The sequence below is a fragment of the Echinops telfairi genome, unplaced genomic scaffold (assembly GCF_000313985.2).
Source record: "Echinops telfairi isolate 266 unplaced genomic scaffold, ASM31398v2 ScPeMD7_7473;HRSCAF=8511, whole genome shotgun sequence".
In the NCBI taxonomy this organism is placed as follows: Eukaryota; Metazoa; Chordata; class Mammalia; order Afrosoricida; family Tenrecidae; genus Echinops; species Echinops telfairi.
The window spans coordinates 9,807,138-9,832,327 of NW_022111377.1; the positions used below are offsets into that span (position 1 = coordinate 9,807,138).

A 25,190-nucleotide genomic window follows, 5' to 3' on the forward strand; every position below is an offset into this window, starting at 1 on the left:
AAGTGGAAAGCGAGCACCGTGCTCTCTGGAGACAGTCACTGTTCAGTTAGATAAACCCAGCCAGCCTTTCAGAGGCTTCTGGGCTTATCTCTCTAGTTTCTTTTCCTCAAAATCACAAATCTTTTAAGTTGTCCTTGTGTCAGCTGCTATCAAGCTGTTTAAAACGTAGAGCAACCCCAGGTGACAAAATAAAACAGCTCAGACCACTAAGTCTTTCTCCTGCTGAGCCTCTGGGTGCATTTAAATCACCAACTTCTCCACAGCTGAGTGTTCAATGTTGGGCTACCAGGGTGCCTTTTAAATTATGTGTGCCTACAACCACAGTACTTTAATGTGTGGTTTCGTACATAGCCAAATACTAGTGAAGCTCAGTAGATGATTCTTTTTTAATTAAAAGATCATTTTATTGGGGGCTCTTACAGCTCTTAGAACAATTCATATATCAATTGTATCAGCCACATTTGTACATAAATAGTCATCATTATTTTCTAAACATTTACTTTCTGTTTGAGCCCTAGGTATCAGCTCCTCTTTTTACCCTCCCTCACCCAATCGCCCCCACCTGGTGACCCCTTGATAAATTATCAATTATTATTATGTTCATATCTTATACTGACAGCTGTGGGGAAGGGAGTCAGTAGATGCTTTCAGGGAGCTTTGGTGAGGCTGTAGGATAAACATGGGACTGCTGACTGTGTGTTCAGTGGTTCAAACCCACCAGCCACTCCCCAGAAGAAAGAAGAGGCCATCTGATCCTGTAAAGAGTCGGTGTCTTGAAACCCTAGGAAGCAGAGGTACCCAATCCTAGGAATCTGAATCAACTTGATGACTTTGAGGTGGGCTAGATGCCTTCAGAAGACACCTTGGAGGTGGGCTGGGGGATGTTTCACAGTTAAGCCCTTGGTATAAACTCCTCTTTTACCTCCTCAATCCCTCACCCTCCCACCCTCATGGATCCTTGATCAATTATATATTATTATTATTATTTCATATCTTACACGGGTCATTATCTTCCTTCACCCATATATCTGTAATTTGTCCACTTTGGCAGGGGGGAGGGGTGCTATATGTCCAGTCTTGTGATGGATAGCCCCCATTCTCACCCTTCCCCCTCCATGGCCATCCCCCTACCCTCATGATAGCAATCCTCCCACTACTGTTCCTGAGGGGTTTATCTGTTCTGAATTCCATGTGTTGAGAGCTCTTATCTTTACCAATGTGTGTTCTCCGGTCTAGCCAGATTTGAAAGGTAGAATTGGGTCATGATAGTGGGGGGAAGAAGCATTCAGGAACTAGAGGAATTATGTATGATTTGTTGGTGCTATACTGCACCTTTGTTGAATCATCCCTTTCTTATACCACTTTTGTGGGGGGATATCCAATTGTCTTCAGATGGGATTTGGGTCTCCATTCTAACCCCCCTCTTTCACATCATTGTTTGTTTTGTGTCTTTTGATGCCTGATCCTGGAGACACCTCATGATCACACAGCCTGGTGTGCTACTTCCACATGGGCTTATTTGCTTCCCTGCTAGATGGCCACTTGTTTGACTTTAAGCCTATAACACACCAGATGCTATAACTTTTGATAGCCCAGCACCACCTGCTCTCTTTATCACATTTGCTTTTGCACCCATTTTGTCTTCAGCAACCGTGTCGGGAGGGTGAGTATCAAAGAGTGCCGGGTTATCAGAACAAAGTGTTCTTGTGTTAAGGGAGGCCTTAAGTAGAGAGACCCAAAGTCCATCTACTATCTTAATACTTATCATATAAATATATGTACATTGGCTTCTATCCTTTCAGTATAAATTAATATACTTACATGTATACTTGCCTATAGCTATACCTCCATAAGTAGTTTTGCCTCCTATTTCTTTCCTTTATTTCCTTTCACCTTCCTCCTATCCCACTGTGGTAGTTACATAATCGGTGTCGATTTGAAGATTAAGGGGTGGAGTCTAGACTGTCAATCAGGATATAGCCAAAGAGGCCTCTGAGTGGGCATGGCTTTACCCTAAGGGTTCTGGGAGTTACTAAATTTCCTCCTTGGAAGGTGAGAAAGACTCTCTCTCTCTCTCCCCTCACTACTTTGAGATGCTCTACTGATAAGACACATGGCACTACGCTGATAGACCCCATGACCTGGGAACCAGAGAAGTCACATGGAGATCCCTGTCAGCAGTGAGATGCTTTCAATGCCACTGGACCCACAAGACTTGACACCCACTGGCCTGTGAGCTTCCTGCATTCAGCATCATTGCATGTGTTTTGTGAGTCTAAAGAGGATTTTATAGATTATTGGACATTTGGGCTAATATCAGACATCTGGACTTGGCCTGGCCTGAGTTGGGATGCTTTCTAAATGTACAACTACACTTTATATAAAACTCTCTCTTATACACATATGAGTTTCTATGAATTTGTTTCTCTAGTCCACCCAGACTAACAAACCCACCATCATGATCACCCTCCATTCGGCTCTCAGTATTTCCTCTTGGATACATTGCTCTTGATCAAGCCCCACCCAGCATGCAATGATTCTTGAACCCATAAAGAACTAGATTGCCGAGGGAGGGGTGGTTGGTTCAAAATAGGACAAAGAAAGATGAAGTTTGAGGGCATATGTTTGATACCTGCCTCGTGACAATAGAGAAGCCAGAAGAAGTCAGATATGGCCCGCTCCTTTCCCCTTTATTACAGTAATAGTTCTGTCCATAAATACATGTTTGAGATCTTAGTAGTAGATGCTGTAATACAACCATCTGGCTCATGGTTTTCTGCTCTGAGTGGAAATAGATATTTTCTGCTATAATTATTTCCTTGTCTGTATTGTCTTCCGTAGAGCTCAGGTTTCCAACTCCCTGTTTTTAATCATTGATAGTGCCTAGCCTATGTTCTTCAGACTTTTTTTAAGTAATAAATGCAAATGAGTTTTTCTATATCCTGTAGCATCCTTTGAAACCACCAGTTGTTTTTAACATGTCACTTGACTTGGTTCTTATATAAGATTTCTTCTGGATATATATATGTACTTTTGTGAGTACAATTTCAGTGAATTTTTTTTTTGGGGGGGGGTACTGTTTTGCTTGTTTATATGTCACTGAAAAAGCAAATGATCCAAGATAAGAGAAGTATGAGAATCTCACCAAAAGCAAATGTTAAGCTGTTTGTGACAGCAAATATTATGCCCTGCAGAAAACAGATCAAATTTAAAATGACAAAAAGCACCTTTCCATATGATACAAAGATAAGGTAACCAGACGTCTCGCTTTTGGCGGGACAGTCCCGATTTTTAACAATTTTTCCTGCGTCCCACGGCGTTTTTTAAAAAATCCTGATTTTTGGAAAGAATGTACGACAAGCTAGGTATACGGTTTTTGGGTGCCATGTGGCTATTTCGCCAGGATATGAGTTTTATCAATGGTGTCCTGCTTTACCAATGTGAAAATCTGGTCACCTTATTAAGAAGCCCTAGTGGTGCAACAACCATTTGGCTTCTAAATGTAAAGTTGGGGGTTCGAATCCACCCAGTAGCTCTGTGGGAGAAAGACCCAACAATTTGTTTGCTGTAAAGATTAAAACAAACAAAAATCCCTCACTGATGACGAGAAGATGCCAACTCATAGTGACCTTGCCCCCGAAAAACCTTGGGGCTGTTCTACTCCATCACAGGGGGTTGCTCTGAGCCAGAATTGGCTCCATGGCACACAACACCACTAGGGTGCAAAAGTCCAAGAATAAGAACCCATTAGCGTTGGATTGGATCAATGGAGACATCAATTCTACCTTCATAGACTACAACTCACTTCATAGCAATCATTCTGGCTGGATCGGTTTTCACTGTTACCCCTCACCCATGCTCCGCACCTGCCCAGAGAGACAGATGCACTTACAGTCCCACACGTATCACTCTTACTGCCTCACTTCCCGTGAGGCCCCCCCTCTGAAGAACCTTCCCTGAGGTACTCACTACTGAATAAGACTTGCCAGGTCCTAGTCTGCTTCTTTCTGAACTTGACTATTGTGAGGATGGACGGGGAATGTGTCTGTCTTGTTCACTATTGGATAGCTAGTAAAATTGCAGCCAGTTAACCAGGCCTGAAGCTTGGAATGGATCCTTGACCACGGTCTTTCCTGAACTCTCAAATTTAATTCAGTGATCTATTCTTCCCCTCCCTGCTGCCTTTTCTCCAGCTGGAATGAACATTTCCTCTAGCCTCTGTTGCTGCAAATTCCTTCTCTATCCTGAAATCAGAGTTCTGGCTAAGAAACCAAATTGCTTAAGACCAGGTTTACAAAACCCTATACGACCCAGTGGGGCTTACATGGTCAGCAACATCTTTTGTCATTCTCTACCAGTGATTTCCCTTTAGCTCCTTAAAGCTCCAAAATGTTTTCATATTTTTTTCATATCTATGTTTTCTCACACTTGGAATAATTCCATGGGAGCAAATATCTTAATCTTAGATATAGCTGGAGCAATGGAGGATGCTCCACCTGGGATATATGTCACTGTCCAATTGTCAAGAATACAGCATGCTTCTATTTAGTGGTCGATAATTTATTTGCTTCAAGAAGTAATGAAAACCTTTCTGCATAGGAATCCCAGGAAGCGGACTGACTGACATAAATCCTTTCAAGATGACCTCAAAGTAATGGTTTTAAATACAGGATATGATTCAGTTTCAGGAAGAAAGCTATATAAACTGGTCTCCCAATACCACTTGAATATGTATTTACACTACTTTTTGCTGTGTGGTTTTATTTTCATCAATATCTCATCCTTGTTGCCAGAAGATGTTGTGGTACAAAGCTCCCCGTCAAGTCATCTAATAGGATAGTTCACATTGCTGGACAGTTGGGTGGAGCACATTGAGACTGAATGTATATTAGTTTCATATCTTTTATCTTCAGACAAAGAACATCTTCATTTCTTTGTCATGACTCTGTTTCCTGCTGTAAGTGTAGGAGTTAATACCGCAGCCCAAAATAATCATGTTATTTTGGTGTGTCTCCTAAAATATTAAATCAATTCTGACTTATAGTGACTGAGTTCTCTAGAGAAACAAAACTAGGACACTTAAATGATTCAATAGATAGACAGACAGATAGATAGACTTATACAGCAAGAAGTAATACAGCAGCTAATTAGTCCACCCAGCAATACAGAGGGTTCGGTTCAACTCACTTACATGGAACAGTTAATATACTGGAAGTCCTTCAACTCACATGGCTGCCGGGTCTAAGGTAAAGGAAACAGACAGCAGAGTCCTCCCTGGGGCAAGGCAAACAGAGTCTGCCCACAGTGAGCAAGCAGCAGAGTGGGTCTCCAATAGTCAGTCGCTTGGCAGCTTTGTAAAGCAAGCCAGGATGGGATATTGACTGCAAGCCATGCAGGGAGACAGGATCCACCAAGCTCATGTGATGTATGCACCGAGTGGCGAAGCAGGTCTCAAAAGAACCTCAAGCTCCAGAGACACCATTCACGGGTTGGCCTGACCCACAGGTGGTGTAGCTCACAGGTTAAGGCAGAGAACTAGCTAAAGCAGCAGCACACTCCAATCACCAGAGAGCAAGTGAGAGGGGCCAAACCTTGCAGAGCCATTTATGTCTTTGCCCTCCAATCGAACTGCAACCTGGTTAATCTCACATGTTCCTATTGGCTGGGTTGGCACAATAAACCTAACTATCCCTGTAACCATCTCAGGCAGAGTAAAACTGCTCCAAAGGGTTTCCAAAATGAAATCTTCACAGAAGTAGACAAGCTTAGAAGACTGGTGTGTTTGAACTGCCAACCTTGTGGTTAACAGGCAAACGTTTAAGTCACTATGCCACCAAGGCTCCTAAAATGTTGAAAGAAAAGGGAAAAAATACATATGTTAAAATAAGCTGGCATAACCAACCTCTTATGCATACTTTAGCCTACAAAGTCTGGGAAGTAATGAATGTCAACTTTTAAATCATAAGAGGCTGGGTCAATTAGCCTCATCCCCTTTCCTGATAGGACGATCTTGGAAGCATGTGGCACCTCTCTTCTCATGGACAACATTATGGGCAAAGCCTCCCTACCAACTTACAAATAGTATGAATTGGAACTACTGAGGGTGTTGTTTGAGCAATGAACCCTGAATTAAACCAGAGAACTTGGGTATTTGTTACCACAGAAGAATCTAGGCATACTCTGGTGTAAGAAATGTGAGAAGAAACAGTGAATGCTGGTGAGAGTTCCATCCCAGAACTCCAATGGGTTTCGTTAGTTCGTGAATTGTGATTTTTCTAGGAGAAAAATCCTACATTCACAATGTGAATCCCCTGGAAGAGGACAGAACTCAAGTTTGTCTGACACAGAAGCTTTCTTTGTTTTCTTCAATGCTATCCCCCAAAACTAGGGTCCTGCACACAAGATTGGAGCTTTCACATGTTCAGGCTTCTCACCATCCCTGCCAACTGCTCATTCTTCCCTGCTCCACCAATCCTGTTGACAAGTATGTTGACAGGTTGAAATCCTTAATTTAAGAAAACAGACACATCTGGGCTCAACAGAATAGTTGCAAAGTTTACTTAGGATTGAGTGAAACCATGTATCTCTAAGAAATCCTTTAAATGGATTTATAACTTTTCCTTGGTACACACAGATGCCCTGGCCCAAATGAAGAACATCTCACTATTTCAAACACACACACATCAAGAACTAAACACCAATTTGTGAATTGTGAATGTGAATATTGCTTTGTAACTGGATCACAGGATGATTGCAGGATCATAGGAACTCATAAACGTATCTCCCAAACACAGCAAGAAAGAGTGTTCATGGATGTTTTGACTCTATCTAATGCTGTCCATATGATAAAGCTCACAAGACTACCTAGGCTTATGGTCACCCTAAGAGGCACTGATGACTCAGACCCATCACCCATGTGGAAGACTTGGGCTGAATTCCTGACTAATACACCCCACATGCTACCACCATCTGGCAATGGAGGCTTGTATGTTGCAATCACTTTGAACAGGTTTCAGTGGCATTTGCAGAACAAGACAGACTAGGAAGAAAGGCCTGGTGATCTATTAACACAAAACAACCAATAAACCCCCTACAGGTTACAATGGTACCGTCCAAAGCCCAGAGCCAGACATTGTTTCATTTCCCTGCACACAGGGTCACCATGAATTGGGAACTGATTGAGCAGCAGTAAGTAGCTTGGACACGTGATCTTTTTTTTTCCCCCTAACCCTAACCCTAACCCTAACCCTAACCCTAACGGCCACCTGATCTTTGCAATGGTCTTTTTCTTGCTTGCTTTCTTTTGTAATTAAAATATCATTTTATTGGGGGCTCTTACAGCTCTTACAACAATCCATACATCAATTGTATCAAGATATTTGTACATATGTTGCCATCATTATTTTCTAAACTTTACTTTCTCTTTGAGCCCTTGGTTCAGCTCCTCTTTTTTCCCTCCCTCCCCACACTTCCCACTCTCAAGAAGTCTTGATAAATTATAAGTTATTATTATTTTTATATCTTACACCAACTACTGTCTCCCTTCCCCTGTAGTTTCTGTTGTTCATCCATCCCCCTTAGGGGATGGGGTAGTGGTTATGTGTCGATCCTTGTGATCAGTTCCTTCTTCCTCCCCTCCTCGTCCCACCTTCCCACTACCCTCCTGATATTGCTACTCCCATTCCTGTTCTTGGATTCCATGTGTCGTGAGCTCTTATCTCTTATCTGTACCTGTGCACATCCGCTGGTCTGGCCCACAGTGAATGGCAGGACTGGGGTCATGATAATGGGGGATGAAGAAGCCTAAAGGAGCCAGAGGAATATTGTGTGCTATACTGCCCCCTGATTGATTCATCCCTTCCTTGAGACTCTTCTGTGAGGGGATGTCCCATTGTCTACAGACGGGCTTTGGGTATCTGCTCCAATCGACCCTCCTCATTCTCACAATATGTTATTTTGTTTGTTTGGTTGGTTGGTTTTTGGGGGGGTCTTCTGATGCCTGTTACCCAATCCTGTTAACACCTCATGATCGCACAGGCTACTGTGCTTATTCCACGTGGGCTTGTTGCTTCTCTGCTTAACTTGTTTAACTTGTTGAACTTCACACCTTTAAGACCCCAGACGCTATATATTTTGATAGCTGGGCACCACCCGCTTTCTTCACCACATTTGCTTATGAATCCATTTTGTTTTCAGTGATCTTGCCAGGAGGCAATGACCTCTTACATGAAGTTCTGTGAGCCAACTGCAGTATGAACAGATTGTGAGTTAATTTCATCCAATATGCTCAACTCAAGCAAGCATACACAGAAGCAAATCTAACCCCCATAGCTCTCTTAAAGGCTGTCAAAACCATCAGCCCAGACTCTCTGAAGATCCTTCCACTGATGAGACCATCTAGAATGCAAACAGGTGATATTCCGCCTGCATCTGCTTATTCTGACATGATTTTGCTACCAGAAATATCCTTTGTCTTCAATGTTTTGAAATAAAAGCACTTGAAGCTAAACAGGTACATTTCCAAATTACACTACCATCTACACTGGAGACAAAAGAGAGCAATGAGATTGCCATCATCCAATGCAGAAGGAAAACCAAATCTAAGGTCATCAAGTCCATTCCAACTCACATTAAATCTAAAGGATGGGATACAACTGGTTTCCAAGGCTATAAATCTTTACAAGAGCAGACTGCCACACCTTTTGTGATAGGTAGGCTTATTGTGCCTACCTGACCAATAGAAGCATGTGGGATTAATCAGATCGCAGTTTGATTGGTGGGAAAGAGATAAATGGTTCTATAATGCCTGCCACCCTCTCTCTTGCTCTCTGGTGATCAGAGCATTCTCCAGCGTGCATTCTGCTGCTGTAGTTCATTCTCTGCCTCAACCTGTGAGCTACACTACCTGTGGGCCGGGCCAGGCCAATCCATGGATCTTGTTGCTAGAGCTTAAGGCTGGTGATCCCGTTGCCTTGCATTGCTTGTGTTCGATATTCCATTTGGGCCTGCTGGGCTAAGCTCCCAAGCTACTGACCTATCCTGCTTCTTGCTGCCTGTGGGCAGACTCTGCTTGCCTTGCCTGAGGAGGACTCTGCTTCCTTGACCTTGGACCCAGTAGCCCATGTGAGTTGATGGACTTCCAGTATATTAACTGTTCCATGGAAGTGAGTTGAACTGAACCCTCTGTAAGCTGTGTGGACTAATTAGATGTTATATTTCTTCTTGCTGTATAAACCTAACCTTATATATATGTAAAAGTATAAGCATCCTGGTTTCGTTTCTCTAGAGAACCCTGTCTAACACACCTTTCTCCCATATAGCTGCTGCTGGGTTCTCGCTGATGTTTTGATTAGCAGAACTTAAGCAATGAGCCACTAAGGCTGCTTCGTCACCCAATGAATAACTTTTGTGTTTGTCTTAAACATTCACCTCCGTAACACCTCAATGAACTCAATAGCATAACCTGGATGTTTCTGCACCATATATATATGAATATTGTCATATATATATGAATATTGTCCAAATCTTAAATAATAAGAAAAGCCCATTAAAAGAGAAGGTTTAAAAAAAACCCAACTCTATCTTAATTGCATTTTCCAAAGACAGTCTCTTTTGTTGCCTTGTCCTTACTCAGTGAAAGGTTGTAAATACACTTTGGAGTGTCAGGCTTTTCACTTACATAGAAGCATTTTCCACATTAATATTGATTCTTCCTAGACCATATTTTCATGGTTACATAACATTCAATTGTGTGATTTCATCATATTGTAATTGATCAAAAGTTAGGCTTTTTGTTTTTTAGTGTTATGTCCCCTTTCTTAGGACATAAATAAATTTTTCAAAAGGATTTGAGACAAGTGTCTAATAGAAACATCTGTATGTCGTGCTGGGCATTACAGGAAGAGAGAAGCCAGGCGCACCAGAGAATCATCGCCAGGAGATAAGATGTCCTGGGTGGTTAAGAAAGAGACGCAAGGCCAGGGGCCAGGGTGAGTGGGACTTGTGTGTGTCAGTAAGACTTGTTTATTGGGCTCAGAAGATAAGCCATGCAGTGCTCTGCTGTCCGGGATGAAAGGAATAAGCTGTGTAAGCAGTGTAGCAAGACGTTTGGGTAAATCACTTGGGGGAGAAACTGGGACAAATATATCATTGTGTCTGACTATGGGGGGTAGCTTCTACGTGGGGTGAGTAGCTGTATAGAACATAGGTTGTATAAGGTCCTGAGTAAGTCTATTCCCATAGGACTGGTGTGGGCCCTTCTCTCTCATCCCTGCCCACGCTCACTGCTACTGAGTCCATTCTGACTCAGAAACCCTGTAGGATAGGGTAGAACTGCCTCTGTGGGCTTATGGGATTGCAAGTCTTTACTCAAGTGGAGAGCCTCATCATTTTCCCAAGGAGTGGCTGGTGGTTTCGAACCACTGACCTTGCAGTGAGCAGCCCAACTCATAATCCACAATACCACCAGAGCAACATGTTTGTATGTTCTAGAAATCAGGGCAGCATTATATTCAAACCTGTGTCCATGTGTCAAATATCAGAGTTGAAGAATAAAACGGAGCTCATGTAAGTAAATAGCCTGCAGCCCAGCCACACTAACCCTGGTAACCCCAAGTCTGAGTTTGAATTGCCGTCTCTTCAGTTTGGTGTCTGCAGTGAGAGGTCTCGTGCTTGAGATGGGAATTACACAAGATGACACTTCAATGCAATCATTTGCTCTTTCCCAATATGTTGTCACCTACGGCTCTCTTCCCCCAAACACATTCTGAGCATGTTATCCTCTATTTGAGAACAATAATGAAGGGTCTACTACTGGTTCATCCTTATTTAGGGCCAGCAGCTTCATCTCTGTCCTTTTATTTCCAGGCCCTGTACCTGGAAAAGGTGCTCCCACTCAAGAATGCAGCTGAGACCTTCATTCTAAGAGGCTGAGAGCAATGACCACACAACCAAATGTAATCACCATGTGCAATATATAACTCTTTTTCTTTATAACATTAAAACCATTCTTTTCCCTCTTTGATTTGCTTTTGTTTGCAAACGTGAAACTCCCTCTTGGTGCTACACAGGCTTCTGGATTTTGACAAAAACAAACAATTGTATCCACTAGCACAGTCAAGATACAACATAGTTTCATTCCATCCTCATCCCACAAGTCCGGTGGGCTGATGGCAGCACAGTGGTTACACATTGGGCTGCAATCCCCAAGGTCAGCAGGTCAAACCCACCAGCCTCTCTGAGGGAGAACATGGGGTTTTCTATTCCTATAAAGATTTACTGTCTTGGAAACTCATGGGGGCAGTTCTGCCCTGTCCAGTAGGGTCGCTATCAGTCAGCATTAGCTCGATGGCAGTGAGTTTGGTTTTTTGTTTTGATGGTTTATAATCAATTCTTCACTCTTATATTTAATGCCTAGAAATTATTTCTACCAAAACTTAATTTTTTGTGTGCTTCAAACCTTATTTTCAGGTGAAGGTGGCACGGTGGGCTAAGACTGGGCTGTGAACCAAAAGGACAGCAGTTCAGTCGCTCCAAGGGAGAGAGATGATGTGGTCGGCCCCTGAAAAGACTGAGAGGCACGGGAACCCATAGAGCAGTTCTAGGCCGCCCTCTAATTCACTCAGAGTTAAAATGGACTCAACGGCAGGCAGTATAGGCATGCTTTGTTTTACTAAAACAAATGGAAGGGTACTAGATCACGTTCACCAGCCTGTCGGGATTTAGAGAGACTCCTCTATCTGACAGGTCTTTGGAGTGATACACTTAATTGGATGCTGGCCTTTCGGACTGGTTGAGGTGATGCTCCATCTATCTCTTCAGACCGCCTGGGTGACATTTGTCTGAGAGGTGCCTGCCTGGCCTCCATAACAGAATACCACTGGTGATGCAGATAGTATGCTTAAGTATAAATCACTCATTGGTGAATCATGGTTTGTGTGCGCATCTATCTTAAATCTCCTTCTAACGTAAGACAGATTGAATGATTTTGAATCGTGTTTAGGATGTCATCATACTGGTACACCCTGCTTTATGCAATCAATATGTTTCTCTAAAGCTGTATTTAAAATTAATTTTGAAAAACAAAGGAATCTATTTTAAAATATCCTTAAGCATGCTTGCTGCTTAAAGGATGAATACATGCTTTTCGGAAACCTTGTATTATTTATTCCTTAGGTGATTCGTCTAAAATATCCGTGTTCCTGGATCTACATGGCTTCATGCAGGCCACACCTGAGCTGAGCGCTGAGGTCATGCAGACAAACAATTCACAGATGCAGAATTCTTTCTATGAAACAGGTTAAAGTTTAAATGGACACATCTCAGTGGGGCAGCTTAAATGCCAGTGTGTTTTTCTTTCAGAAGAACCCCAGCACTAGTGTCTACATTTCTCCCAGAATGCTGCAGCTGCTGCCTGGACTATTCCTGCCAAGTGCCTGGAAGCCTGTTCCATCCCACAGACCTCCAGCCTCTTGAAAGAATTTTGCAGATTAAGCAACAGGCGCCTGATGCTCAGACCGCTCAACCAGCCGTAGAGCAGATCTGGTTCCCATTTCTAGCTGGAGTTTCAAGGACTTCCTTTTCCTAATTGCTTCCTCAGTTTCTACGTGATAGAGGAACTGGACAGCTGCCTCCTCTCCTCACGGACCAGGGCTGCGCTGTGTTCTGCCGTGTGGCAGGCCGAGCCCCTTTAAAGAAGCCTCGAGATGCTGGCCCCATCTGTCAGGTTAGCATCGGCAGGCAACCCTGAGTTGAACGACTCGTGGAGTGAGAAAGAGATCCACTTAAACCATCCTTGATGACGCATGGCACCAGCCCTTAGCAGCACGACCTTCCCGCACGTAGGAGCCCTGGTGGCCCAGCGAATGGCCAAGTGCTCGGCAGTCTGCAGTTTGAACCCACCAGCCGCTCTGCCAGAGAAAGATGCCCCAGTAAACAGTACAGGAAACCCTACCGGGGAGATCTAGTTTGTGATAGGGGGTCGATATGAGTTGAAAAGCAACCGAACTTCACCTGACAACCAAACACACACACACACACACACACACACACCACACACACACACCCTAGTTACTAAGGAGAATGCAGTGGGAAAGAGAATGGCCCTAAAGGACAAGATGGATTGACACAGTGACTGCCACAACAGGCTCAAACATAAGAACAATTATGACAATGAGGCAAGGCTGGGCAGTGTTTACTTCTGGTGCACACAGAGTCACTATAAGTCGGAACCAACTTGATGGCAGCTAACAACAATAACAACAACACACACGTGCACTCACACACATATGCCTGTTTCTGAGTAGGAAACATGGCTCTAAACTTGGCAGCATTCATGGTCTTTTTTTTCACCTTCCAGTTGAACTTCCTAGAACACAACCTTCTGCGCTTGCTCAGTGCAGTCACAGCCTCGTTCTTTCAACTGCCATGGACTGGAGTAATTCTGACCCACATTTTTCCTTTCTTTGTTCCTGAACAAAAAGTGATTTCTTTCTGAGAGAGCTAGAAAGCCAAATTTATGTGATCAATATGTTTCCCAACCCTTGCATGAGAAAAGGGGCACACCCAACACTATCAAACAACCCCATCCCAGTCACCACACCAGATGCTTTAAGCTGCTTCTTATTGTGGGCTTATTCAACACAAAATAAAACAGACTCCCCCAAAACAAAGGCTTCCGGTCTAAAAATGCAATTCAAAAAAAGTTTTTTTTAACCATTCCAAAGCTTTGAAATATCTTAACCAAATTGTCTACCATTTTAAGTTTTTCTTTATTTTTTTTAAAAGCAAAGATACTAAATTAAGGCCAGGCAAATGCTGGTAGCCTTGCTTAGATGACTCCCAAATTTTACTGGCACCTCCTACCCCTTCCTGTTCACTTTTTATGTGGTTCTCTAGTTGTGGAAGGGCTCCCAGCCCTACTGTCTCTCAGTTATTATTAGTACGGTGATGATTACCATCACTAATTAGCACATGCCACTATCTTTTTCATGTAAAGGTTTTTAAAATTCCGTATTTGTGTAATGTGCTTTTGTTACGATTGCTGTCTTTCATTCTTCCGTGATTCCAAGGTGGTATGTTTCTTCCATTCTGTTTTCCGGTCCGGGTGAGGAAATGTTGCAACTTATGAGTGCATATTTATGGACCAATTGGTTTGGAAAGTGAAGGGGGAACAGAAGAAAGAAAAAGGAATGAGCCTCCGCGGGAACTTAGAAACAAGAGACACGAATTTGGCAGCTGTGATGTTTGGAGTTCTTTAAAACATGGGCATCGTTTAGAGTGTTCTGGGGGGCAACGAGTGAAAGAAATCAGTATGGTGATGAGGAGGACTTTTACTGTTGAAGGAAGAAAGGGAGAGGAGATGAGTGCTTTTTCGGAACCAGTTGATTTTGTGCAGAGCAGGAAAATTATCTACTCCCCCCACCCCCCCACCATCTGCTTCCCCAGGGTGTCCTTTCACCAGACTTGAAAGGACAACAGGTTTTAGTAGTCTTCATGCATTCGACATGCGGGGCTAGTCCAATCTTTCTGTTTCTGTGTCTACCATGAAGACTCGTTCCTTTGTCACAAGAAGTAGCTTTTTTTTTTTTTTGAAGGTCAAGTTAGACAATCAGGAAAAAAAAATAAGGATGCTTAATGAACATTTTCCCCCCCAAAACTAAAATGTCGATTTGTGGTTGTTGTTTTAAGGCAGTTGAGCTTCAACAAACTGAGGCACAGCATCTCATGCCAGATTCAGAGTTTGTTTTGAGTGCTGAGGCTGAGAGAATTGAGTAGGTTACCATGGCAGGTCACTAAATTAAAGACATCCCAGGGGCCTGAATAATTTGGAACAACTTCATTAAAAGGTCAAAGTTACTTAGGATGGCTTGGATTCAGGTGGCATAATAAAAGCACTGAGGAATATTTGCAATGTGGTCAATGTGTGTGACTAACACCTCACCCCATGTCACCTGAATGTCACTTGGTGGGAGTCCCTGGCTCAGAGCCATTACTTTGTCAAGCAAAGGCTACTTCTTCCCCCTTTTTGTGAGAAAACTGTGAAGATATTGCTACAGGGCAAAGAGTAACTGGGGAGGCAGCTGACTGGGGGACGGAGGGGCCCTTGGTAGGAGAAGCTTAGCCAGCAAGGAGCACACATCATAAAGCAGGGGCCGCAGCACTGACTCCATTGCGTGGCGGCCCTCCCCCATCCTGGAGGAGAACCATCCTCCACGGGCTTTCAATGGCTCCTTTCTCATGAAGTCTTTCTTCGGAAGCACCTCGGTGTGAATTTGAGCCTTCAACCTTTCTACTAAGCGCACAAACTGTTTGTATCAACCAGGATTTCCCAGTAAGACGATGGCTTCTTCTATCATCTTCTGTTTTCCACAATTTTCCACCAAAACTTTTTTTTTTCCCTTTCAGAGCATCGCTTCTTTGTTGTATTCCGGTGAGTTCAATTCTGACTCTGAAAGATGACTGTATTGGATTTTGTAAAGTTAATCTTGAGCTGGGGAAGCAGAGACGAGGTAGGGGACGCAGGTGGCGCTTCAGCACCATGCAAGCTGACTGGGGCTTCAGGGCACCCAGCAGTGATGTCAGATTTGTACTCTGGTAGAGCCAATTCCATCCCCTTTCTAGAAGGCAGGCAGGGTAGTGTGAATATGCAGGCTATGAAGTAGGCTAGGCGCCCTGGCGGTGACAGAGTGGCTATTATGCATTGGGCTGTGATCTGCAAGTTCCACAGTTTGAAACCACCTGCCGCTCCTCAAGAGAAAGACAGGGTTTTCGACTCCTGCAAACCATTCTGTCTCAGAAACTCACAGGAGTGCAGTTCTACCCAGACCCACAGGGTTGCTGGGACAGCCCCAACATGACGGCACTGAATTGGTTTGGGGTTTGGGCATAGGCAGACGTCTTCTACAAGCCTACCTCAGCTGCTTACCAGGCCTGGTGTTAGGCATCTCACAACATTGAGGTCATCTTCCTTAATCATAAAAGAGATTTTGTGTGGTTGTTTTGTTTTACAGATTCATCATGCCATTCACTGAATTACAGCTCCTATTCAGAGCGGCTGCTTCTATCCTTTCTCTTTTCCTTGGCGTCTCATCAAAGATTTCCCCTGCCAGTTCCAAGGTCTTGGGACGTGTAGTTACAATACCTGGTTGAGTGAGACAGGGTCCTGGTTCCCAGTCAGTAGCAAACACCTGAGCTGTGCTCCCGTTGCTTTTTTTTTATTTTTTAACTGCCATTCCCAATAGCAACCAAGGTTCCTGGGCCCACAGTACCCCCTGATGGCTGATATGGTGAATTTTCTTTATCAACTATGACTATTTTTCCAATAAAACTCTCCACGGTGTTCATTCCATCATGAACATTTGTTTCTTCAAACTGTTTGATCTCCCCTCCCCCACTCCCAGTTCTAGCTCATTTCTTTACTTCTTTATTTTGTTCTATTTATGAAACCCAAAATCATGATGATAATGATGGATAACTCATCCAGGAAAAGAAGAAAACACATATTTGGAGGTAAAGCATGATGTAGAACCAACAACATTAGTTTCTAGGGCCCTGTCAGACATCCAGATGTCTTCTGCATAACCTGTCCAAAAGGTACAATCTATGCCTCATCTTTCTCCTTTTAAAATGGGCCTGTTCTCGAGCTTCTTCTTATTCTCCTACTTGCTGAATTGCTGAACATTGTGCTCATGTGACTTCTTCTGCTTCCTTGTGAATACAATTCCATTTCAATAAGGGTTAAGCACATTCCTGTGGGTTATTCTGGAAACCAAAGCACAGTCTTTCAGCATTAGTTCTCTTTGGGACAGAGAATTCAAAGATCGGCACAACTGCTGCAGAGAGAATTTTGGGGAAACTAATATCTATTTTTAACATAACATTGAAGATTTCTATCGGTGGCCAGGATGAAAGCATTCATTCTCATGTCTGTGTTCTCTTGTTCTCATAGAACAAACCATGATATCCACTGGGATTCATAGTGAGGAAGGCATTCAAGTATGACTCTTCTGGCCAAACATTAGTTCTGAAGCACATGCTACTAGATCCTAATTTGCTATGTTACAGGGATGTTGCCAAAGGTGGTTAAAGTCATAAATTTGAGTATAGATTACTTCTTGACAAAAACCCATTAAATAGGTCTCGAAATGTAAATATTTGTTGACCTAACTTAAATTCAAATAATGCCAATGATTTTATACCTTTATTTTTCACGGTCTAACTTTAAAACGCTTTATAAAGTACAAATGATTTGGTGCGGATTATTCAAAGGGCATTAGCTTTATTTTTAAGTGCTCAGTTCTTCTGATTTAAGAAGGTTGTTCTCAAGTTATAAGTCTGTAACTAAAGAGCAGCTGAAGTCCTGATAAAACAACTGACTGAAGAATTTTCAAGTTAACATTAAGAGGCTTAATTTTTCCAATTTCTGGAAACTAAATTTAAAATTAAATGGTAGGAAAAAACTGAATTGTTTAGCAAATGGTACCTGAATTCTATATATTTAGCAAAATGATAATATAAGCTATGTGTGTGCTGCATAAGCTATTTAAGGAATGCGTAATTTTAAAATGCTTTTTCTAATTTTATCATAATTAAAATAATGCTTGGATAAGGTTTTTTTTCCCTTCAAAATAATTTCCAACTCACAGAAATTTAAGGGGGAAAAGATACAAATTAGTCAAAGCAACAGTTGCAAGCCACCCAATTCAACTTCATCGAAATTCTAGGGAAAAGGACATTCAAAAATTCTAAAATTATGCCAATGTAACAATTGAAATGCAATAAAAAGAAATCAATAATGATGCTTTTTCATCTTTGTGTTCACATAAGAAAATTATTTGAGTTGATCGATTCACAATTCTCAGAAGGAAAGAGATACTTGCTTTCTGATGGTGTGTACCTTTGCATTCACAATGTTTGGGTGATACAAATGAAAGCATTCAAGCTTAATGTTTTTGAAAGCATTGCATTTCAATTATTTTCTCAGGACCCAAAGAGAAAACACCAGGGAAAACCTAACCAGCCTGGATTGTTTAAAATGCATTTTGCCTTTAATTAAATAAGAAACATCTGTCTAGAGATTTTGGAAATGAATGTAATCCATCCACACTCTGCCTGTACTCGTTTGCATCCAATGTCCAATATTTTGGAAGAAAAGTCTGTCTTTCTGTAAAGAATTAAGCAGCAACATGGAGTGAAGTCTGGGTCTACCACACATGAGCCTTGTCTTAGAGCCCAGACACTGAAAACCTAGGGGTGTAGTGTGTCTTTTCCTACATCTGCCCTCGGAAGCAACTGCATTCCCTCTGTGATCAAGGTTAAAGTCAAACAAACCAAACTCACTGCCATTGACTCAAAGCCAAGTTATAGTGACCCTGTGCGACACAGGTCAACTGCCCCTGTGGGGTAGTGAGAGGTCAGCCTCGTCTTTCTCCCTCCGAGTGATTGCTGGTTTCAAACTGCTGACCTTATGGGTGGAACTTAGGGTGTAACACGCATACTTCTTCAAAGGGGCTGTCCTCTCTGAAGTGCTCATCTCAGGATATTAAGGAACTGTTACTAGCACGCGTCTAAGACTCAAGGACCCTCTCGCGGGTTCTCTAAACACGGCCCCCCCCATTTCGTCAGGCCCTGCAGACCCAAACACCCCCTTCAGGCCACAGAGTACAAAGAAAAGTGCGAAGCTGACTCCAGGAAGGCTCTCCTTTGAAACCAGGGCCCCGCAGCTCAGAATGACAAAGATCACTTACTGGTGGTGTCAAATGGTATCTGTTTGCACTGAGCAGACCCCTCGGCCGGCCAGGGACAGTAATAGACGGCGCCCCCTTCCAAGATATCCGGCTGGCTGGTGTTGGCTTTGGGAGCCCCCACTAAGACACTCGCTCTGTAAAAGGGATGGAGAGAGTCACTGGTTGGGTATCAGAAAACTGTGAGAATGAAATCTAGTCTCTGTTGTGGGGAGTGCAGGGCGACCTGGAGGTGGGGGTGGGGGAAAGTATTGATGATGGGGCCTGATTGTCAGCTTTGATTCCTCCTGGAAACCGACGGGTGTTGGAAACTCGGTTTAGAAGACAGTGTAAATAGTCCTCATTCTTCCCTAGGTGAAGCGACGCGTGCACAGGGAGATGAGCGAAGAGAGAAAAGGCTCGCGGGGCAGAGCCCACCCAGCTGCTTGTCGCAGACAGGGCTTGTGCCCAGACACTTCATTGTCCCAGGCTATGGATCACCCGGCCAGGATGTCGTCCTCGTTCTCCCAGGCTTCCGACTGCGGGGTCCCGCTCTCTTCTTTCCACGGTGTTTAACGGTACACCGAGCTCCCCAAGCAAGTATCAGGGCTCTAGTTCAAAACTCACACAATGGCTCACCTAGCAGGGAAGGGGGAGGATGGCACAGGCTGGGAGGCGGGATGGGTCTCCAAGTGGGCAGCGGGGTGGATTTTCAGCCACAGGCTGCAGGGGACGATGCGGGTTCCCCCCCACCCCGGGGCGCAGGACAGAGCCCGCGCCCCAGAGCGAACTCCCCAGGAACCCCGACTTACGTGCGCGCATCAGGTAGGTGGAAGTCCACCGCGTAGCCGAAGTAGCTGCCCTCGGGGCCGCTGTACACCGTGAGCTTCTCCACGTCCAGGTTGAACGCCTGGGAGGCTGGGGACCACAGCATCCCCAGGGCGGCTGAAAAGCACCAGAGCGGCGCGAGCGGCGGTGCCCGGCAAGCCGCCAGACCGCCACCGGCGCGGGCAGACATCGCTCTCCGTCCCGGGAAGGTGCTCAGCGGGGAGAGGGAGCCCGGGAGCCTGGCTGGAGCGAGCGGTGGGGTGGCGGGGGGCCGGGGGGGTCTCCAGAAGCCGGCGTCCCGGGACGGAGCGAGCGGTGGGTCGGTGGTGACAGCCCGGGCGCTCAGCCGTGCGTCCCCTGCGGTATCCTCCCGCCTGCGTCCCGGGCCCGGCTGGGGGCTGGCCAAGGCAGCGCGCGCCGAACCCTCGGCGGGCAGCGGGGCGGGGGGCGGCAGGGCGCGCTCGGGGCACCCTCTGGCGGTGGGACCCGCGCGCTGCGCCGGGCTCCCGGGACCCTTGGCCACCGCGGGTGCTGGGCGGCGGGCGGCCGGGTCCTGGCGGTCTGGTGCAGTGGCCTGGCAAGGAGAATCCGCGTTTGGGATGTGCGCCACGTCCTCGCGAGCATCTGTCCTTGGGATCCCTTCCTCCCACAAGGGACGAGCCTTGGCTCTGGTGTCCTCCGATGCGAGACTCGGACGGAAGGTGGAAAGCGTGCGCACCAGGAGGCGGAGGGACGCAGCACCTGGGCAACATCAGGAACTCCTCATGGCTGATACTTCAGTTCCTCTTTGGAGTTTAAATGCAATGACCCTCTCCTCCGCAGGCCCCCCTCGTGTCCCTGCAGAAGTACATAATTCAACAGTGAGATTTTATTTGGGTCTTCTTTTTAAAAAATCATTTTATTGGGGGCTCGTACGACTCATCACAATCCATACATACATCCATTGTGTCAAGCGCATTTGTACATTTGTTGCCCTCATCATTCTCAAAACATTTGCTTTCTACTTGAGCCCTTGGTATCAGCTCATTTTTCCTCTCCCTCCCCGCCACCCTTCCCTCATGAACCCTTGATAATTTATAAATTATGATTATTTTGTCATGTCTTACACTGCCGGATGTCTTCTCAACGGACCGTTGGGCCTATTAAATGACTTGATACTCTATCTCCTTCAGCAGCCTTTTTTTGGTAAATCATTTTATTGGGGGCTCTGACGGCTCGTATCACAATCCATCCATCTTCCGTTGATTGTGTCAAGCACATGCATACAGAAGTTGCCATCATCCTTTTCAAAACATTTGCTTTCTACTTGAGCCCTGGGTATCAGCTCATTTATTCTTTCGGCTACTCTTCATGCTAGCAGTGTGGGGACTGACAGTTGACTTTGGGTGGCAGTAGAGGGCGCTGGGTGAGATCTGCTTGCATTCATGCTTCATTTCCAATCCAGGGTTACTATTGATCTCTGAGAGGAGCGGGGGCGGGGCCCTTGGTAACGAAGCTGGGCTGTGGCCGCTATCCACAAGGGGAAAGATGAAGCGGCTGGACCGCTTCCAAAAACACTGCGGCCTTGGAAGCCCCATGGGGCTGAGCTCCACTCTTAAGTATCACTACGAGTCAAAATCAACTTGATGGCAAGAGGTTTGTTTTGTATTGATCTCTTTGTCCGCCCCCTGCTGGGGGGAGGGAGGGAGTAATTAGTAGACCAAGGGAAAGCAGAAGCGTAGATGCCTTTACATAATATGCAATCGTCAAAGAAAACAAGATTTAACCATAGAACTGAGCAGTTAAGCGTTGAGCCCAGGGGACTGGGCTGGGGCTCAGTAGACATTAAGTTATGGACAGGAGATTGAAGTCATTTTTTAAAGCATTTTAAAGTGATCTGGTGACACTAAAGGAACCCTGGTGATGCCCCGGCTTATGCATTTGACGGCTACTGCAGGGTCAGCAGTTTGAACGTCCCAGCCTCTCACTGGGAGAAAAATGAGGTCCTGTGCTCCATAAAGATTTACAGCCTCAGAAGCTCTATAACAGGGTCACTGTGAGTTAGAATTGATTCCTTGGCAGTAAATTTTTCCTTTGGTTTTGGTGGCAGACGCCAAAGTGCTAACCCCAAGATTAGCAACTGGAAGCCACTAGCACTCCCAAGAGAAAAGTGGGGCAGTGGACTTCCATGAAGATTTATTGACTTGGAACCGCTGTGGGGAAGCCTATTCTGTCCTGTAGCCTCATCCTGGGTTGGAATGGACTTGGAAGCACCAGGGAAGCAGGCATGCATGTTCACACCATCACTCTTTGATGGCATTTGAGTCATTTCCACCTTTACACTAGTATGATTCATTCGACGGTGAATACTGGGTGGGGGGTTGGGGCGGGATTCTCTATTTGAGTCCCCACTTCCAGGTCTTTGGGGCATATTCCTCGGAGTAAAATTGTTTGGTCATATGTTCACCTTTTTTGCCAAACTGCCTTCCATAGCGGCTGCCATTAACATTCCCATCCAGTTTCTCATATCCTCCCTAACATTTATTTTCTGTTTTTCTGATAGTAGCCAGCCTAATGAGTAATAAGTGTTATATTTTGGACTTTATTTATATTTCCTTAATGACTAATGACATTGGGCATCTTTTCATGTGCTATTGGCCATTTGCAATGGGAGAAAGGTCTATTGAGATCTTTTGCCTATTTTTTAATCTCCTATTTTTAAACTCTTTGTTGTTGAGTTGTAGGAGTTCTTTATATATTCTGGATCTTAACCCTTGTCAGAGATATAGGTTCCAAATATTTTCTCCCAGGGTTATCTGTGCCTTTCTTTTTATAGAATGTATATATTTCTTATGGAATTTATATATTTCTTTTTATAGAATTCTTTGATGCACAAAAGTTTTTCATTAAAAAAACATTCAGTCTTTTGTTGCTTGTATTTGTAATGTCTTATCCAGATGCATCGTTTCATTCCTTTCTTCTAACTCATACTTGTTCTTCACTGAGATAACAAGCTAGTCTTAAGATTGTCACTTTGCATTTTATTAAAAAACAAACAAGAAACGAAGCCGCTGCCATCAAGTCAATCCTGACCCTTACTGACCCTAAAGGACAGAGTAGACTGCTCTCCAAGGTTTCCACGATGACAAATATTCATGGGAACACACTGTCGTATCTTTTCCCAGAAGAGTAGCAGGTGGATTTGATTGCCAGCCTTTCAGTTAGCAGTCCAAACGCTTGGCTCTCTTGACCACCAGGGCTCCTTACCCACTTTACAGATGAGCAAATTAAGATTCAGAGAGGTGTAATAATAGTTGTGCCCCAAAGGAAATAAGTGGTGCAATTTGAACTCAGGACTGCCAGAGGCCCAAACCAGTGGCTGATGCTATTAAGTAGGTGTTGGTTGCAATGATTTTTTTAAATTTCAGTGATTAGGACAGGTACAGAAAGTGAGTTTGGAAGCACCTTTTGGAGGTGACTGTGTTTCAGATATAGACTAAAGCACCTGTATACTTTCCCAAGCAGGCTGGTGGCACACAAGTTTGGTGGTACCTTTAGTACCCAAAGAGTGAAGATTAAGCAAACTAACTTGAAGCTCTTTGACACCCCCCCCCCTCCAGGAGGCCAAAAGCCTGAAAGAATAATAAATCTTCCATGAAGCCAGGGGGTGGAAAAAGCCACCGTAATTCCAGGGAAGAGAGAGGTCTAAATAGGTACTTTGCACATTTTTCTCTTCTGACACATGGGAATCACGCCAGGTAGGGAGATCTGGAACACTGTCAAAGAGACACAGAGACAGGCCTCGTGCTCAATGAGAAGTGTGACCTCTGAAAGATCTGCTTGCACTGTTTCTTTGTCAGATAAGAAAGTCTGGGAATTATTTACTGTGTGTGTGTGCACACACGTGCATGTGTGTGTGTTTAATACTGGGAAAGGTATGCATAGCTATTTTTAAAAAGAACAGAACCAAAAGGTCAAAGAGAGAACAGATTTGGCCCAAACGTCCCCAAAATAAATGAGTGCCACAAGAATCAAAGTAATCCAAAGTACTTAAAAATAGAGATGCTGTAACATTTAACCAGTTGGTGGATGCTGTTAAAGAGAAGACCAAATGCATTTCTAACTTCCTAGCAAAGCATTGTTCCTGACACTGTTTGAATCTATTTCTTTTTATGGGAAATATGACCATGTGTTAAAGTCATGAGTCATGACAGTCCCAATGGAATCACTTCCGTTACCAACTGGCTTTTGAAGAATGCTAATGAAACTATTAACCGAAGGAGCCAAATGTAAAAGCACATGTTCTCATAGGTTCTATCAGCTTGAAATGAATGCACAGGATGTTAGTCAGGGGAGTCTAGAGAAACAAATTCACAGACGTTCACATGTCTATAAGAAAGAGCTTTATATACAAGAACAATTGAATATTGAGAAACCATCCCAGCCCAGTCCAGATCAAGTCCATAAGTCTGATATGAGCCCATATGTCCTATACCAATCTATAAAGTCCTCTTCACACTCATGAAACCCATGCAATGACGCCAAAGCAGGACGATCACAGGCCAGTGGGTGGAAGTCTTGTGGATCCAGTAGTATTGTAAGCATCTCAGTGCTGGCAGGGTCTCTGCTTGGCTTCTCCCCTTGCGAGGGTTCTGAGTAGCTTCATGTGGCTTCTCATCAGAAATGTCTCGCAGGGAGTGAGCAGAGAGAGAGTGTGTCTCCCACCTCCAAGGAGGAAATACAGGAGTTCCCAGAATCCTCAGGAGAAGGCCATGCCCACACAGAGGCCTCATTGGGTATATCCTGACTGACAGGCTAGACTCCACCCCTACACTCTTAATCCTCAAATTGACACCAGATTGTATAACTACCTCAAGGTATATTATGCCATGAACAGCCAAGCGACCCTTGGTGACAAAGATCAGATGGAAATTCTCTCTGGTCTTGTCAAAGCTGATGACACCCATAAAACCAGCAGGCTAGGTTTTACCAGTTTGGACTTTACCATCAGTCTTAATGAACTGCTGCATGCAGGTTGTTTTAACTCCATCACCTGTCATAACATACTTAAGTCTAGTTCTTATGAAAAGGATCAGCAGGAGATATTCTCTCAGCTTGTGGGGGCCAGTGGATGGGCCAGGAGCAAACACACCAGTCAGTTTGTGATGCATCCAATACTTTGGAGCAGCTTTATACACCTGCGTGTATAAAGCATTATGGGAACAGATGGCCTCGTTTTCTCTCTTAGAACAGCTGGTAGGTTTGAATCTACAACCTTGTGGTTAGCAACTCAGCACCTGACCCACAGGACCACCAGGATTCCTTTTACCAAGGTCAAAAAACAAAACCCCAACTCTGCCTCTTTGTGGTTTCTGAGACTGTGTGTGAGTCTAGTTAGTCTAGAGAAACAAATCCAGAGACACTCATAAGTGTGTAATAGAGAACTTTATACCAAAGAGTAATTGTATATTAAGAAAACATCCTAGCCCAGTCCAGTTCAAGTCCATAAGTCTGATATTAGTCCATATGTCCGATACTAGTCTATACATTCTTCTTCAGACTCATGCAACACAGGCAATGATGCCGAATATAGGAAGATCACAGGCCATTGGGTAGAAAGCCTTGTGGATTCAGTGGAAGCATCTCAGCGCTGGTATGGGT

General features: G+C 44.2%; 1 protein-coding gene across 1 annotated transcript in view; it reads right to left on the reverse strand.

Annotated features, from left to right (window-relative positions):
- Nucleotides 1-20,401, reverse strand: part of ITGA8 (integrin subunit alpha 8) — a 272,754-nt gene extending 252,353 nt beyond the window's left edge. Inside the window, exons 1-3 of the mRNA XM_004712640.2 lie at nt 20,359-20,401; nt 19,535-20,291; nt 18,747-18,880 (exon numbers count right to left, since the gene is read on the reverse strand). Coding sequence (XP_004712697.2) covers nt 18,747-18,880; nt 19,535-20,291; nt 20,359-20,401 — 934 coding nt within the window. The remainder of the gene's footprint in view (nt 1-18,746; nt 18,881-19,534; nt 20,292-20,358) is intronic.
- Between the last annotated feature and the right edge of the window lie 4,789 nt (nt 20,402-25,190).